The sequence below is a fragment of the Catharus ustulatus genome, chromosome 5 (genome assembly GCF_009819885.2).
Source record: "Catharus ustulatus isolate bCatUst1 chromosome 5, bCatUst1.pri.v2, whole genome shotgun sequence".
In the NCBI taxonomy this organism is placed as follows: domain Eukaryota; kingdom Metazoa; phylum Chordata; class Aves; order Passeriformes; family Turdidae; genus Catharus; species Catharus ustulatus.
This window is the reverse complement of record NC_046225.1, coordinates 53,000,751-53,014,662: the sequence shown is the minus strand read 5'-3', so window position 1 is coordinate 53,014,662 and position 13,912 is coordinate 53,000,751. Positions and strand designations below refer to the sequence as shown.

Genomic DNA, 13,912 nt, shown 5'->3' with positions numbered 1-13,912 from the left:
TAATGTCTTCAAATCCTTCTCCACTCAGAAATACAAGTATTTTAAAAACTTGACTAATATAGCAGTCTGCAAGATACCTTTTAATTTGTTTTGAGGGCAGAAGTTAAAATCCTCTTTAAAATCCACAAAATCTTCCTTTCATTTCACAAACTTAACTAGACCTTATGCCTCTTTTTTGGGGAGAGTTTTCTCTTAGGGCACCTGTTCTGAAAATCAGGACTACACTCCTGTGCTCTAAGTAAGGCCAGTGTATCACAACTGCAGTAAGCTTTTTTATCATAGACAAGAAAGTATTTTGAGATAGAGGGTGGGATCTTTCATTAGACCACAGCAATAAAATTGGGTGGTCTGGAAGAGACATGAGTTCGTGATGAGTTTTATCATGCTTGTGTGTTTGTGCACAGAATCAACATAGGAACAGCTTGTCTTTTTAATCGTAAGCACATTCTCAAGCAAGAGGCAATATCATTCTAAAAGTCTGTTGTGTTTGTGTTAAGGAAAACAGTGGAAGAGTGAAATTCTGTTCTTTTGCATGGCATTCTTTTCAGGTTGATGAAATCATGATGACACTGAAACAGGCTTTCACTGTGGCTGCTGTGCAACAAACTTCCAAGGCACAGCCCCAGCTCTGTGAAGGGTGTCCTATGCAAAGTCTGCATAAACTCTGTGAAAAGATAGAAGGTGAGGTTTAAGGAATTTTCTGGTTGAATATTTTTTCTGGTAGTTTCATTGTGGGACAGTATGTGAAATTCTAAGGAAATTAGAGCTTAAAAAGAGCTTGGGACTTGGGTGGAAAGTTGAAAGCCAGTACTTTTATGTAGAGGACTGTAGTGTCAGGTTTTCTGTAAAGTAATCAGAAATTTCTAACAAGAGTTAAGCTCCTTTATTGTGTTTTAGTTGAACTTTTGAAAACTATTTACAAATGTAAACATTAGTGAGTTGCAGCTTGTTTGGCTCAATTAGCCCTGTAAATGCAGAAGACTGTAGATAAGGAACCTCTGAAGGATAGATGCAGCAATAGCTATGACCTGCTATCCTATTGAATCCACTCAGAAACTGGCATTATGCTATCAGTAAGCAGGAACTGAACAGTATGCTTTTGATATGTGTGTTTGTGATTTTGATCTATGCTCCTTCATGAAAATGCAGAAATTAGAATTGTAGTTGTTGCCCAGAACAGAAGTTCAAGACATAAAAAACCTCTTTACATTTCAGCAAATTTCACAGTTAGATTTTGTTCATTGAAGTGATGTTTGGGGTGAATAAAGAGCAACAGCAGCTTGTCAGATCACGTGACAGTGGCTTGTTGGACTAAAACCTGCCCAGTGTTAATTTGATGAGACTGGAGAACTTCCAAAACTACTTTCACTCTATTTTGGTTTTCAGCTAGCTGTGATTTTTGGGAAGTTTCTTAAAGGCAAATGTTCCTTAATGCCTTCAATCATGCCTTCTTGTTAATCTTACCTGCTTCTGAAGGAGGTATTCCATGATCAGAAACTGAAGTGCACAGTACTGTTGATGGTGTGCTGTTTTTCCACAGAAAATAGAGGAAAGGAATTTAATCCAGGATGAGAATAGCAAACATAATCTGAATGAAAGGGTAGTCTGCTTTAGAGTTTCAATAAATGTTTTTTTCATCAAGAGGCAAAGTAAGACCTTCACTAAAAAACAATAAATTTAGTTGTTTTCAGAAGGCCTGCAGAATAGAAGTTGGAGAAAATGAAAGGGAATTCTATTTATACCATAAATAAAATCCAAGCGGCACTGCACAAAACACCAACAAAACAGTCTGCTAAAATGCAGTAGATTGTGGGTTTATTTTATCTTGTGTGATAATGGAATCTTCAGCTAAGAGTATAATCCTGGTCTGTGCTCAGTAAATCTCTTTCATTGCAGAGTTCATGTCCCTCATTTTAAAGACATGAGTTTAGTGGTAGCTTTAAATTAACCTGGAGTTCTTTCTAATGCCCTCTTATGAAACTGTGGAATGAGCCAACTCATATATTTGACACACTTTAGCTTAAGCATATTTATGTGATTGATTAATTCTGAAAAATTTGACCCTGTAATTTTTTCTTTTTCGTTCGTCTTGGTAGGGTTGCACCCTTCTAAGACTAAACTAGAACTACAAAAGCATCTAACCACACTAAACAACCAGGAACAGGCCTCTGTTTTTGAAGAGGTTCAGGTAAGTTTTGTTTCCTACAAGATTTTAATGCAGTTTTTTTTTTTTTGCTAACATCTGTGTAAAACACAGAAGTTATTTTCATTTTTTGTGAATAATTCATTATTTTTGCTTAATAGACTGTTAACCAGCGTGTGCTTTAATTTCAGTTGTTTTTCTAGAGCTGTTAAAAATTATCTTTTGATGAAAATTACTATTTTACTCATTTTTCTTCCCCTAATACTCCTTGCTTTCCACAAAGATGTTGTCCTGTCACTGAGTAAAACTGAACACATTTTTTGTGGGTGAAGGCAATAATCAAAACAAATTGCTGTATTATTCCCAGATCATAAAATTTATTGCCTAAAATTTATTCTAAGTCTTAATTCTTGTCAAACAAATTAAAGAAGTTAAACTTTCTACCTTCTTAATCTATTTTAGGACAGAGGAAAACATAGCTGGATTTAAAACAGATGATGTACTTTGTAGGAAATGTCACTGGGATTGACACACTGTTGAAGATTAAGAAATTTCAGACTTTTAAAAAAGTAAAGTTTCCTTCCTCTCTTGAGTCATTTCAGTTTCTTTGTGTGTTTCCATGTGGGAATTTATCACTCAATACCAAATTTGGAAGTTATTCTGTAGGACTAATTCCATGAGCTAAGTAATTTCTTAGCATAAGGCAGCTAGCAGCACTGGTGCCTTTTAGTGTTCTGCACACAGTCTAAAGCTTTTAGTAGTCACAGGAAACTGTTAATAGCTTCTGGTGAGGGTCTGCAAACGATTAACTTGGTAAAACTAAGGGTAAAGTACGAATCTCCTGCCCATCTTTCTCAGCTAACTTTTTCAGTTGAACAGCCTGGAATGTTGCATTCTTGCAGATCCATGTATTGTTACCATGATTTGCATTTTTAGGTCACTGTCTTCCTGTGGAACTTTTATTAATCTAATGTGCTACCTTGGCATTAACTCATACTGTATCCTCTGCATTATATCAATAGGCTTAAGGCAGCATATGTTTTTCAAAAGTAAAGTTTCTGGGATTAAATTCTTCAATAAATTAATATCTTCTCTTACAGTAATTCAGATCTAAATAAAATGCAGCACAGATAAATATGTTCACTTTTTGCACTAGTTTATAAAAAACATGTAAAACATGTCATTTTCCACAAACTAAATGTGCAATGGGAAAGATTTCTAGAAGCATAGTGAATCCTATCTCTAGGACAGTACTCTATGTGTGCTGCAAACTCAGAACTACAGTGGTTCAGTTTTCTTTATATGAAAAGAAAATTGGCAAAAATATTTTTAAAGCCTTTATTTTCTTGTGGCAGTTTGATATCTGTACAGTTGTCCTCTGTCGTAGGTGTAAACTCTGTCGTGTATGAAGTGAGGTCAAGTGTTTTTGTCCTGTATTGGTGCTTTGCCTGGAACACTGGTGACCTCTGGTGGACTAGAGTAGTAGCATTAACACACTAAACTTGTTCCTGCATTGATGATTTATTACAGTGACAAATGAAAAGAATAAATATTTGCTAACTGTTACACAAATGTATAATTACTGTCCTTGTGTTTTCAATTACAGAAATTAAGACCACGAAATGAACAAAAAGAGAATGAGCTGGTTATCTCTCTTCTGAGAAACATGTATGAAGAAAAACAGAAGGACCACGTTCATGTTGGAGAAGCAAAACAGGTAAGTAATCATTCAACTTTAGTTCATGTAAGGAGAAGCCAGGAAAAAATTTTCCGTTGATTTTTATATCTTTCCAAAGGCAAATTTCCATCACTTGCAATTTGAAACTTCAATGTAGAAACAGTGGTGAATATTGGGTTTACTTACGGTTCATAAACTATTGTCATGTGCCAAAACAGCTATCTCTGATTTTGAGGTCCCTGGTACAGTCTGATTTCAGGCCTAGGAGACAGAGGTCCAAACAAGGCAGACTACTATATTGTTTCTTTGTTCTCACTGCAATGAAAATTCAATATATGTGAGATATATAATTATATATTCAATATATAATGAAGTTGTGATTGCTCTCAGCTGATCTGTGGCATTTGTCATCTTACTGTCAGTGTTGAGTCAGTGTAATGACAGCACATTGGATTTGATCATTGATAAAGCCAATTATATTTACCCAAGACTGAAAGTTATTTCTTGTGTGCAAACGACCATTTGAAGTGGCATTAAGAGGAGGAGGACTGCTGCAGAAACAGCAGCAGAGACTCTCATCCAAGTCCAAAGAGATGAGCTACCTTTTATTCTCTATGAGGTTCCATCAGTGCTGTTTAACTGGCTATTTATACAGCACACTCAGATTTTTCCAGAGGGATTAGGGATTTTGGATGCCTTGGTTTGTGAGCAGCTACCTTGAGACAACTCAAGGAGGTTACTGTTTAAAAAAGGATTCCATCCATTCTCTGGAAACATTCAGTTGCTATTATTTAGACCCTCTTAAAAAGTCTTGACTGTCCCTCTACTGTTGGTTGGTAATTCCAGTGTGATGATTGCTGTCAGCCATTTGTGATATAAACTAGCATATGAACATATGGAGAGCAATTAGACCTGTGAACAAATTAGGGAAGTAATAGCAAATCTTCCTTTACTGTATTTTCACTTTGTTAATCTCTTCTCCTTTTATGGCTTACTAGCTAATTATTGACCTCCCTGAGTAAACAGAAAGAAAATGGCATATTTCATTCTCTGATTTATTTTCTTGGGCACCTCACCAGAAATATGCTTTTAAGAAAAAAACATTTCAGTTGTGGGATAAGAGGAAGAAACATTGCCTAAGGTCCTTTGTCATCATACATGAAATATTTTTATTTGGTGTAGTGCTAACTGATGGTCAAATAGTTGTCAGTCACAAACAGCTTGGAAATAGGGATATACAAAGCGAGATAAGATCTTAGTATGTCTTGAATTATTTGAAAATTTATTTGGCCTGCCTGCCATCTGTTTGCTCAGTTCCTGAAACCAAATTGGTTAATCTGACACTTGCAAAGATGCCAGTGTTCTAAGAAGAGAACTGACTTCCCCTCAGTCTATCATTTGTCTCAGCATAATATTTTATATTTGCTTGGATCATTTATCTCCAGGCCTTGTAATAGCAGATACCTTTGAACACATACTCTGTTATTTGTCTCAGCAATCATTAACCCATGACACCCCAATGTCCCTGTTCCCTTCTGTTCTGCATATTCACTTTCATACTTTTCATTGCCTTTTTAAAAAAATACATTTAAATCAGGGGAGAAAAAAGATGAAATGTGATACTAGTGCATGGATCTTGTTCAGCAAAAACACTTCAAAGTAAGTGTCCTTTCATAAGAATGTAATAGCAAACAGCATCTGATTTACCCTTGGAGAATAAGGTGAGGGAAGGTGACGTGGTTTAGGAATGGTACTGTCCATTCAGTGCCCCTACCATGACTCTCCAAGCCAGACACCTACTGCAGTGGGATGGAGAGGACAGTTGAAGGCACAAAATGCAAAGATCACAGCATGAGATAAGAACAATTTACTGGAAACAGCAATGAGGTAAGAAAATGACCAGTAATAACAAAAATACTAGTCACAGAGGGTACAAGAAAATAAATTATTCACACAGAATCCACCCCCCAGTGATAGACAGTACTGGAAGGCTCCCTGCTGACACATTTATTTGACTGGAAGGAGCCTCTTCCCTCTGAAAAGAGACCTTTTCCCCCTATCTCCAGAAATGACAGATGGTATAAAATATCCTTCAGGTTCTGGCCATGCCCCCTCCTGACTACTGCAAAAATTAACCTTATCCTGGCATAACCAGGACAGAAGGTAAAAACAAAATACAGGAGAAATACTTTCATACTGGAAATAGGATGCTTTAAAATTACATCTAGGCAGGACAATTTGATGATGGTTATAATATGTCATTCAGCTTCCCAGTACTAGTAATTGCACAGACCAAGCATTCAGATTGCTGAATTTAGGGACAAGTAGGGAAGGCTATGGTGCCTGTCACCTTCAAGACAAATCTCCCAAAACAGCGTTGAAAACTGAGCTCTGGTTTCTACTCCAGATACTGGATTTGGATAGTAATATCTGCATCATAGTATCATTTTTATGTTTGCTGTATTAGTGTTCACCAGCACTAAAAATGGACTGAAATACTTATTTAAGAAGCAGAACTCTCATCTGACTGTTAGCTTTAAGGTGGAAATATTTCTTCTAATGAAATATATAGAAGAATTAGATTGTTATACATCTTCCTGGCCCTTAGAAAGACCCATTTTACTATAATGGAGAAAGTTGAGAGTTTCTGTTAATGATGAGATTTTGATTAATTTCTTGGTTGAAGAAAAGGAAATCCATGAGAAATCTCTAATCTGTTACACTTCAACATTTAGAATTTGTACAATTCTACGTTGGTGCAAATGAAAATTTGTCAACAGAGCTGTAAATCTGTATTAAAACAGCAATTCTTCTGAACATGCTTGTTCGCTCAACATGTTTCCTGTAAGAGATTTTCTGTCCTTATTTTAGGATAGTTTGTTAGACTTCAGTACAAGTATCACTAGAGAAAAAGGCATGACAAATTGAGGACACCCGGAAAAACTATTGATTCAGGTTATAGAAGTCTTCAAACTGTTCACTGAGATTTTCTCCATGCTGTTGAGTATTTCCATTTCTGTTTTTATACACTTGCAGGCTTCACAACCTCCTGCTGAGAATGCTGTAAATGAAGTGTCCAGCAGTGCTTCAAGATTCAGATTAGACATGTTAAAGAACAAAGCAAAACGGTCTCTTACAGAATCTTTTGAAAGTATTTTATCACGTGTAAGTATCTTCATGTTTATCGTCTTTGAACATAACGTCATTGCTTTGTTTATTTGATAGAAGAGTCTTACTTATCATTCTAGGCTGTAGCCCAAAGGTTATTAAAATCACAAAATACAGACAAAAATATTTGACTGTACATTTTAGAAGACAAAAAACCAGAGCTTTGGTAGAGAGAATACCAAGTCTTGGATGAAGTGAAATAATTCCTAGATAAGAATGTGTGTATATAGGCATTTCAGAAAATTAATATGAAGCAAGTGTGAGGACTTATGAAAAGCAACAATTGGTTTGTTTCTCTTTTGGATTTAGAAAATTAAAACAGTAATTATAATTGTTCACCTCTTTATGGAGAAGGAAACTACTGAGGAGCTGACTAAGCATTTCTAATGAGATGTTTATTAGTGACACAGAACTGATGGCGTGATGCCTGAACTTTTAAATCCTGTAGATTATTTGAAGATGAGGAATGTAAAGAATGGCACTAAAAACATGAAGGCATCTAGTAAAATTCTCTGTAGACAGTGTCTGGAAATACTGATTAATGGAAAAAACTTGAGCTTCTGTGTGATAGTGATTCTTTTCCAACCTAGTTAATTCTGTGATTCTGTGAAAATGTTTATCATGAACAGATCACTGATATTAGCTGCTGAAAGTGAACAGCTGCAGTTTGAAATTAAATCAGATGTCAAGTTTAATAACAATTTAAATCCATTGAGTGTCTTCTCGTTCAAATACACTTCATTTTGTACCTCATGAGAAAAGTCTGAGGAAAATAGGAGGAGGCTTTTAAGAACTTTTGCTTGACAAAGGATTTTAAAAAATCAAACCTTCTTCCTTTAAACAAAAGAATTGTTACAGAATGCCAAACAACAAATATTCAGGAACAGAAATAGGGCATTCTCATTTGTAGTCAGCAAAAAGTTACATTGAAGCAATAACTAGTGCAATTTATTAGTTCATAGACAAGCGACTGGTAGTGACAAAACTGGGTTTTCAAAGCCTGTTTCCGAGATCATATCCAGCCCATTCTCTTAAGGCAAATGGTAACAAAAGCATGGTTTTCCTGTTACTGTTGTTCACAGAGAGACGTATGTCTTCTTGTTACTTCCCAGACAGCATTTCTGGAATTCACCCCTATAAAATCCTTCTGCAGCTATTCTCAGGATATGAAACATAATGTTAGTGTTGTTACATTAGCTGTAGTACTGATCTAATTTTCTTTCATTTCTCCTGACTGGCATAAGCTGCTTTCATATAAGCATAGCTGTACATTGGTTGCATTTTCATTGGCATTACTGTTTTGATGGAAACTCTTGATTTTGATTAACTCTGAAGCCACAGATTTTGGCTGAACTTCAAAGAGAGATAGTCACTGTTGTGAATAATGACAACATTTTATATTTTAGCTGGAGTAAAACTTCAAAGAGAACATGAGCTTTAACTTCAGAACATTAAATAATTATATGATTTAAGGTTAGGAAGATAGAAGTTCCATAATTATGTTAGCACATCAGAATTCATCATATATTTTTCTTGGTTACACAAAAACATTACTTAAACAAATGACACAAAAATATTGTTCACAGATTCTGCAGAAATATTTATTCTTTCTGATTGTAGGCACTGAAAGGGTAATACCAGAAATAATGTTTTCCTGTGTATTAAATTTATATGGGTTTAGTCCTTTGTAAAAGACATCCTTTTAATTTCTCTCTATCTTTGTAAATACCTAATATAGAAGGTACTTTAATAGTAGTTCTACTGCATGTGAAATAGGTGATTATGTGCATATCATGGAAAACACATCATTGCCCATGAGAATTCCTTAATTCTACAGGATCCTTCAAGTTGCCAGAGACTATTCTGAATGAAGCTTCTGTTTCCCATAGGAAAAAAAGGGTATTTTTAGGCATTTCAGGAAATTAAATTTGATACTGTCTGTGAAAATTACTGCTCTGAACTGTGCTACCTGAATCTCTTTGGTGTGCCCTATTTATCATAATCTTAACTGCTGATGTGCTTTATTTCTACAGGGCAATAAAGCCAGAGGTCCACTGGACAGGTCTGGTTCTGTGGATTTGGACAATTCTGTGTCCAGTACCTTAAGCAGCACAAATAAAGTAAGTAAAGCCTGGAATAATTGTACGTAATTAGACACTTCAAAAAATATTCCCTGAAACAGCTAAGCAAGTATGAAATATGGTCTGATGTTAAATGTTTGAAGTTGCTTTCAAGCTTTTCATTCTGTTCCCTGTGTTATAAAGCAGAGAAGTGCTATTGAATTAGAAATGCTTTGTACTGTATATAACATATATTTTGTATATGTGAAATAAAATATTATATAATATCATCTGAATTTTACAAGAGTGTGCAGCAAAACAAATACCATAATAACCTTGCTGCTGATCCTTATCTGAGTGGTTTTAGCCCTGAAAGTTCATACCATGAATGTGGGACTGTATTCATAAAAATGATAAAACTTAAACAAGAAGTAATTTCCCTCTTTGTGTGGTCAGAAAGCTTTTAGTCTGTATAAAACAATACAAACAAACAGCATGCAAGAAGCCAGTCTTCTTCCCTGGAGGCAAAATAGCATTCTGCAGGCTTAGATATACAGCTGTTGATTCTGCTGTAATGCCTGCTCACCTGCAGGGCTCCTAATGGCATGTAAACAAAGGTCTGCTCTTTCTGCTTATGTTTTTGAAAGAATCACTGATTCTGCAGGAGACATACAAGGTGAGGAATAAAGAAAATTCATGGCTTGGGATTGAAACAGGCATCTAGTCATAGGCTTAAGTTCTTGATGTGAGTCTGCAGGTAGACAAGAGGAATATTATATGGTTAGATGGGTTGCTAAAGATACAGCATTCTGCAATGCCACCCTTTTTAAGTGTTAGCCAAACCTCACCCTTTTGTCCTGCCCCTATTTCTTCTGAGTTGTATTCAACATACTGTAAAATACAATTACTCTCAAAATTACTCAAAATTTTCTCTGCAAAATAAAGACTGCTTTGTTGGCCTAAGTGATGAATAACAAGGATTTGACCTAGCTTGATAAAAATGTGTGTGTTTGAAGCAGATGTCTGTGGGATGTGAATAACGACATGATACTGCAATCTCAAAGATGGATTCTAAGCCCATGTATTGATATCCTCATTTCTTGCACTGCTAGGAGCCACCATTGTGTGAAAAGGAGAAAGACAGACTTCCTGTGCTTCCTGCAGAAAATGCTGTCAAGACCAGTGGATCAGTGGATGATGTCTGCAGTGACACAGAGGTTTCCTCTTTGGAGCAGTCTGTTGCGTTACCCCAGCAGAGCTTTCGGAGGAGAGCGAACACACTGAGTCATTTACCGACGGAGAGCCAGGAATCTCTGGGACCCGTTGAAACATCACCATCTGTTCCTCAGAGAAAACTTATGAGGTATCACTCAGTGAGCACAGAGACTCCTCACAAAAGAAAGTAAGCCTTATTAAAAGCAGGCTGTGATTTTGTTTGTTGAGGGCATATTTGGGGATGATAATTGCGTACCAGGTATGTTCTCTGAATGGATAAGGGATGTGTTGCAGCAGTGTGTCACTCCTTGGAGGTTTGTAGGTATTCTTTTTAAAAACACCTTTAACACTGTGTGCTTCACAGGAGATAGAAGACATGAGATGTGTAGCTCTACAGTATGTGTCACAAAACTGCTCAATTCGTTTATATTTTTCCAAACAAACATTTTTGTTGTTTTAATCTGTGAGAGATATAAATAAATGCTACTTGTTGTTTTCAATTTACAGAGAAAAATTCAGTAGCCTCTGTGATCCTGAAAACCTTACTAGTTGGTGATTTCATATGTACCTTTGGAATAGCACCCAAAAGTGTCTTAAGGTGCCTAGTTATTGGTAGAGGTGGGGCTCCCGTCTAGCTTTTCAATGAGCCTATCTAGATTTTATTCACAAAAACAAACTACTATTTGCTTTAATATAAATATTCTTCAAGCTGTCCTCCTTCAAAGGCCTGCCTCTGCATCTCTAGTCCCCTCCTAACTTTGTGGTAGTCTCTCCCTTCCTTCTATCTGCTTTTTCCAATTACTGTTGAAACACTTTGACCCACAGGCTTCTGTTTTACTGCCCAAACTGCTCATTTACATAAATTAATAGGAAATATCTGTGTGTTTCAGCCCATTCATTTCCTGCAGGAGGCAGGGCAGTAAATGAACATGCCTGAAATGGATGATGACACTGAAAAAAAGGAGAATTACAGTATTTGAAAGGAAGCATAACCCGGGTTCTCTTTTTGTCCCTTTTTTGAACCTTTTTAATTCTGAAGTACTGTAGAATGTTTTTTTAGTGCAGTTTAGGACTTGTTGATAGTCTGTTATCTTCACAAGAGCTGCCCTGGAACTTGTAGCTGATTGTTCAATCAGTTATTATCTTACTATAGGAATGCAGCTAGAAATTAAGTATATTTTTTTATTTCCTTAGTGATTTATGTTAGGGTTTGTCCATGTAATTTTTAGTAGGACCTGAGTGTGCTTGCTTCATCACTCAAATCCAAAAGTAATCCAAAAGTAATCCCTATTGCTTCCATTATATAGCAAATGTACAGAGGAAATGGAAAACTTACGTGATGAGTATACTTTAAAGTTCTCAAAAACCATGTGAGTTACAGACTTTCAACAAATCCTGTTTTAGAAGTGTTCTTGAACAGCATACCTCATTCAAAAATGGTTTTCAAAGTAGAACTAAATTTAGTTCGTCCTATAGCATTTCACTTCTCATCCATTGGAGCCCTTGATCATATACCTGACTTTATCATAGAAATCAAGGGGAAGCACATATAAGGAAAAAGAAATGGGGGTGTTGATGCCAATTTTTGGTGAGTTATAATTAATCATATTCTGAAATGCCTTGCTGAAGCCTATAAACGTGAATTTGGGACTTGACTGATTGGGTTAAAGAAAGTTCATGTTCTTACAGTTACTGCATTAACTGTGAAAAATGTAGGAGATGTCTCATTTACATATGCCAGCTCCCTTTCAAAGATTAGAAAAGGGATTTCATTTTTTTTTTTCCCCTCTTTTCCTTTCTTTCTGTTTTGTTCTCTGTGCTACCTCAACTCCATCGCTCTGGTTGGAATCCGCACTATATGGTGTGAACGAATCTGTCGGCAAATCTAAAAGTTCTTCTGGTCAACTTGCACGTTCTCCTACTCTAGCGCGTCTTAATCCCTCGGCTTCTTCACCCAACTTTTTAAAATATCTAAGGCATAATTCAAGTGGAGAACCAAGTGGGCATTTTGCACAAAAAAGGTGAGCTAGTACCTGTAAATAGTTTGGGGTAGGGTTATGTCATAAATATGAAACTCTATAGCAAAAATAATTAAAATTATTTAGTATAGACCAGAGGAGGTAGATATTTATGGGAGAGGGAGCTCTTTAACTGCTCCGCTACTGAATGTAGAGCTGGTACTTACATAATATATTGTTTTAATCAATCAGATTTTTTCAGACACTGGCTCTTTCTTTTGAGACAGTTGTTCCAAAGCAATTTGTTGTTATGCAGCAGACAGCAGCACTCCTTAAATTGTGTGAGGGATAAGTTGCCAAGAACCTGAAAGCTCACTTTGTCCTTCCTGAGGATTTGGTTCTGTCCTTTGTTCATGGTAACACAAACATACTATTCTTTTGTGCCTGACATTAAAGGCAGGTGACCAAGTTAAATACATGGGGCAAGAAACAGCAGCAATATGGAGAGCTGATAAGGAAAAAGCCCACCACATACAAGCCCACCACCATACCCACTCCTAATAAAACAAAAACCCAAGAACAAACAAACAAAAACCCCAACCCATCAACCCATCGTTTGTCTTGGTTACTTGCAGCAGTATGAAATTATACTTCTCCATGCTTTCTTAGAATCAAAATATAGAAAGAGAGCATTGAAGAACACTTTGTTTCCCTGAGAACCTGAAACTAAGTGGCCCCCTAAAAATCATAAACTGTGAAACTCCTTCTTAACCCCTTGAGCTAAAACTGCTTATTTTAACTCAAAAGGCTAATGAGACCAAATGTCCTCAGAAGCACTCTCAACAGTCAATGGCCATTGGCAAGCAATTTTTATTGCTGCTGCTGTTTATTTTTTGTTTTTGTTCTCTTGTGTGAAAGTTTCCCTAAAGTGCTGATTTCCTAAACCTGAGAAAATATTCAACTGAGGATGCTGTTTTACTAGTTTCTTCAATTATATTTGCTGAGTACTAACTAGCATCTCTTAATTCAGCTTTACCTCAGAAGTATGACATAGCTCAGGGCAGGAAATGAGTCTGCAGAATCCTGTTCATTCTTTAATTTAGTAAGACTTACTTGAATCCTGAAGGCTAAATTCTCAAAGCAAAAATTTCCATGTGATTTGGTAATGATTCTGTACACACACTTGCAACTACACCTTTCCTTTCCGTGTTTCTTAAGGATATGCCATATTGAACATCTAAGTAACAAGACTGAAAATGGAAATTGATAGGGATGTCAAATGGGTTAGTGAGTTTAAATCAATACAGTCAAACTTCCCAAATCTGTAAGTGGAATTACCCTGTAATTGTAATGGATTTACAGTGTATTTGTAAGTGAACCCTGTTTGCAGGACACACCATGCTACAGCCATATCTTCTTTATCTTAGTGCCAGCTACTAAAGAACCTGCTTCACTTAATGCTAGTGATTATCCCAGAGTATTCCACCCCGTGTCCTCCCCTCCCCACTTCCATTCATATCTTCAGGAAACATTACTAAATGACATCCAGATAGAACATTATGGTTTATCAGAAACAATTCTTTCTTAAATGTACTTTTTCAGGAGTAAATTCTCCTACTCATGTGATTTTGTGTCTGAGAAAAGGTCTCTAGTATCATCAGCCAAGAAGTTTTCTATATTTTCACTCCAT

At 36.2% G+C, this 13,912-nt stretch overlaps 1 protein-coding gene across 1 annotated transcript in view; it reads left to right on the top strand.

Moving 5' to 3' along the window:
* The window catches only part of TBC1D1 (TBC1 domain family member 1), a 99,724-nt gene that overhangs the window by 46,472 nt on the left and 39,340 nt on the right, over positions 1 to 13,912 (top strand). Inside the window, 7 exon segments of the mRNA XM_033060353.2 lie at positions 549 to 681; positions 2,097 to 2,188; positions 3,750 to 3,860; positions 6,858 to 6,986; positions 9,023 to 9,109; positions 10,162 to 10,451; positions 12,157 to 12,285. Coding sequence (XP_032916244.1) covers positions 549 to 681; positions 2,097 to 2,188; positions 3,750 to 3,860; positions 6,858 to 6,986; positions 9,023 to 9,109; positions 10,162 to 10,451; positions 12,157 to 12,285 — 971 coding nt within the window.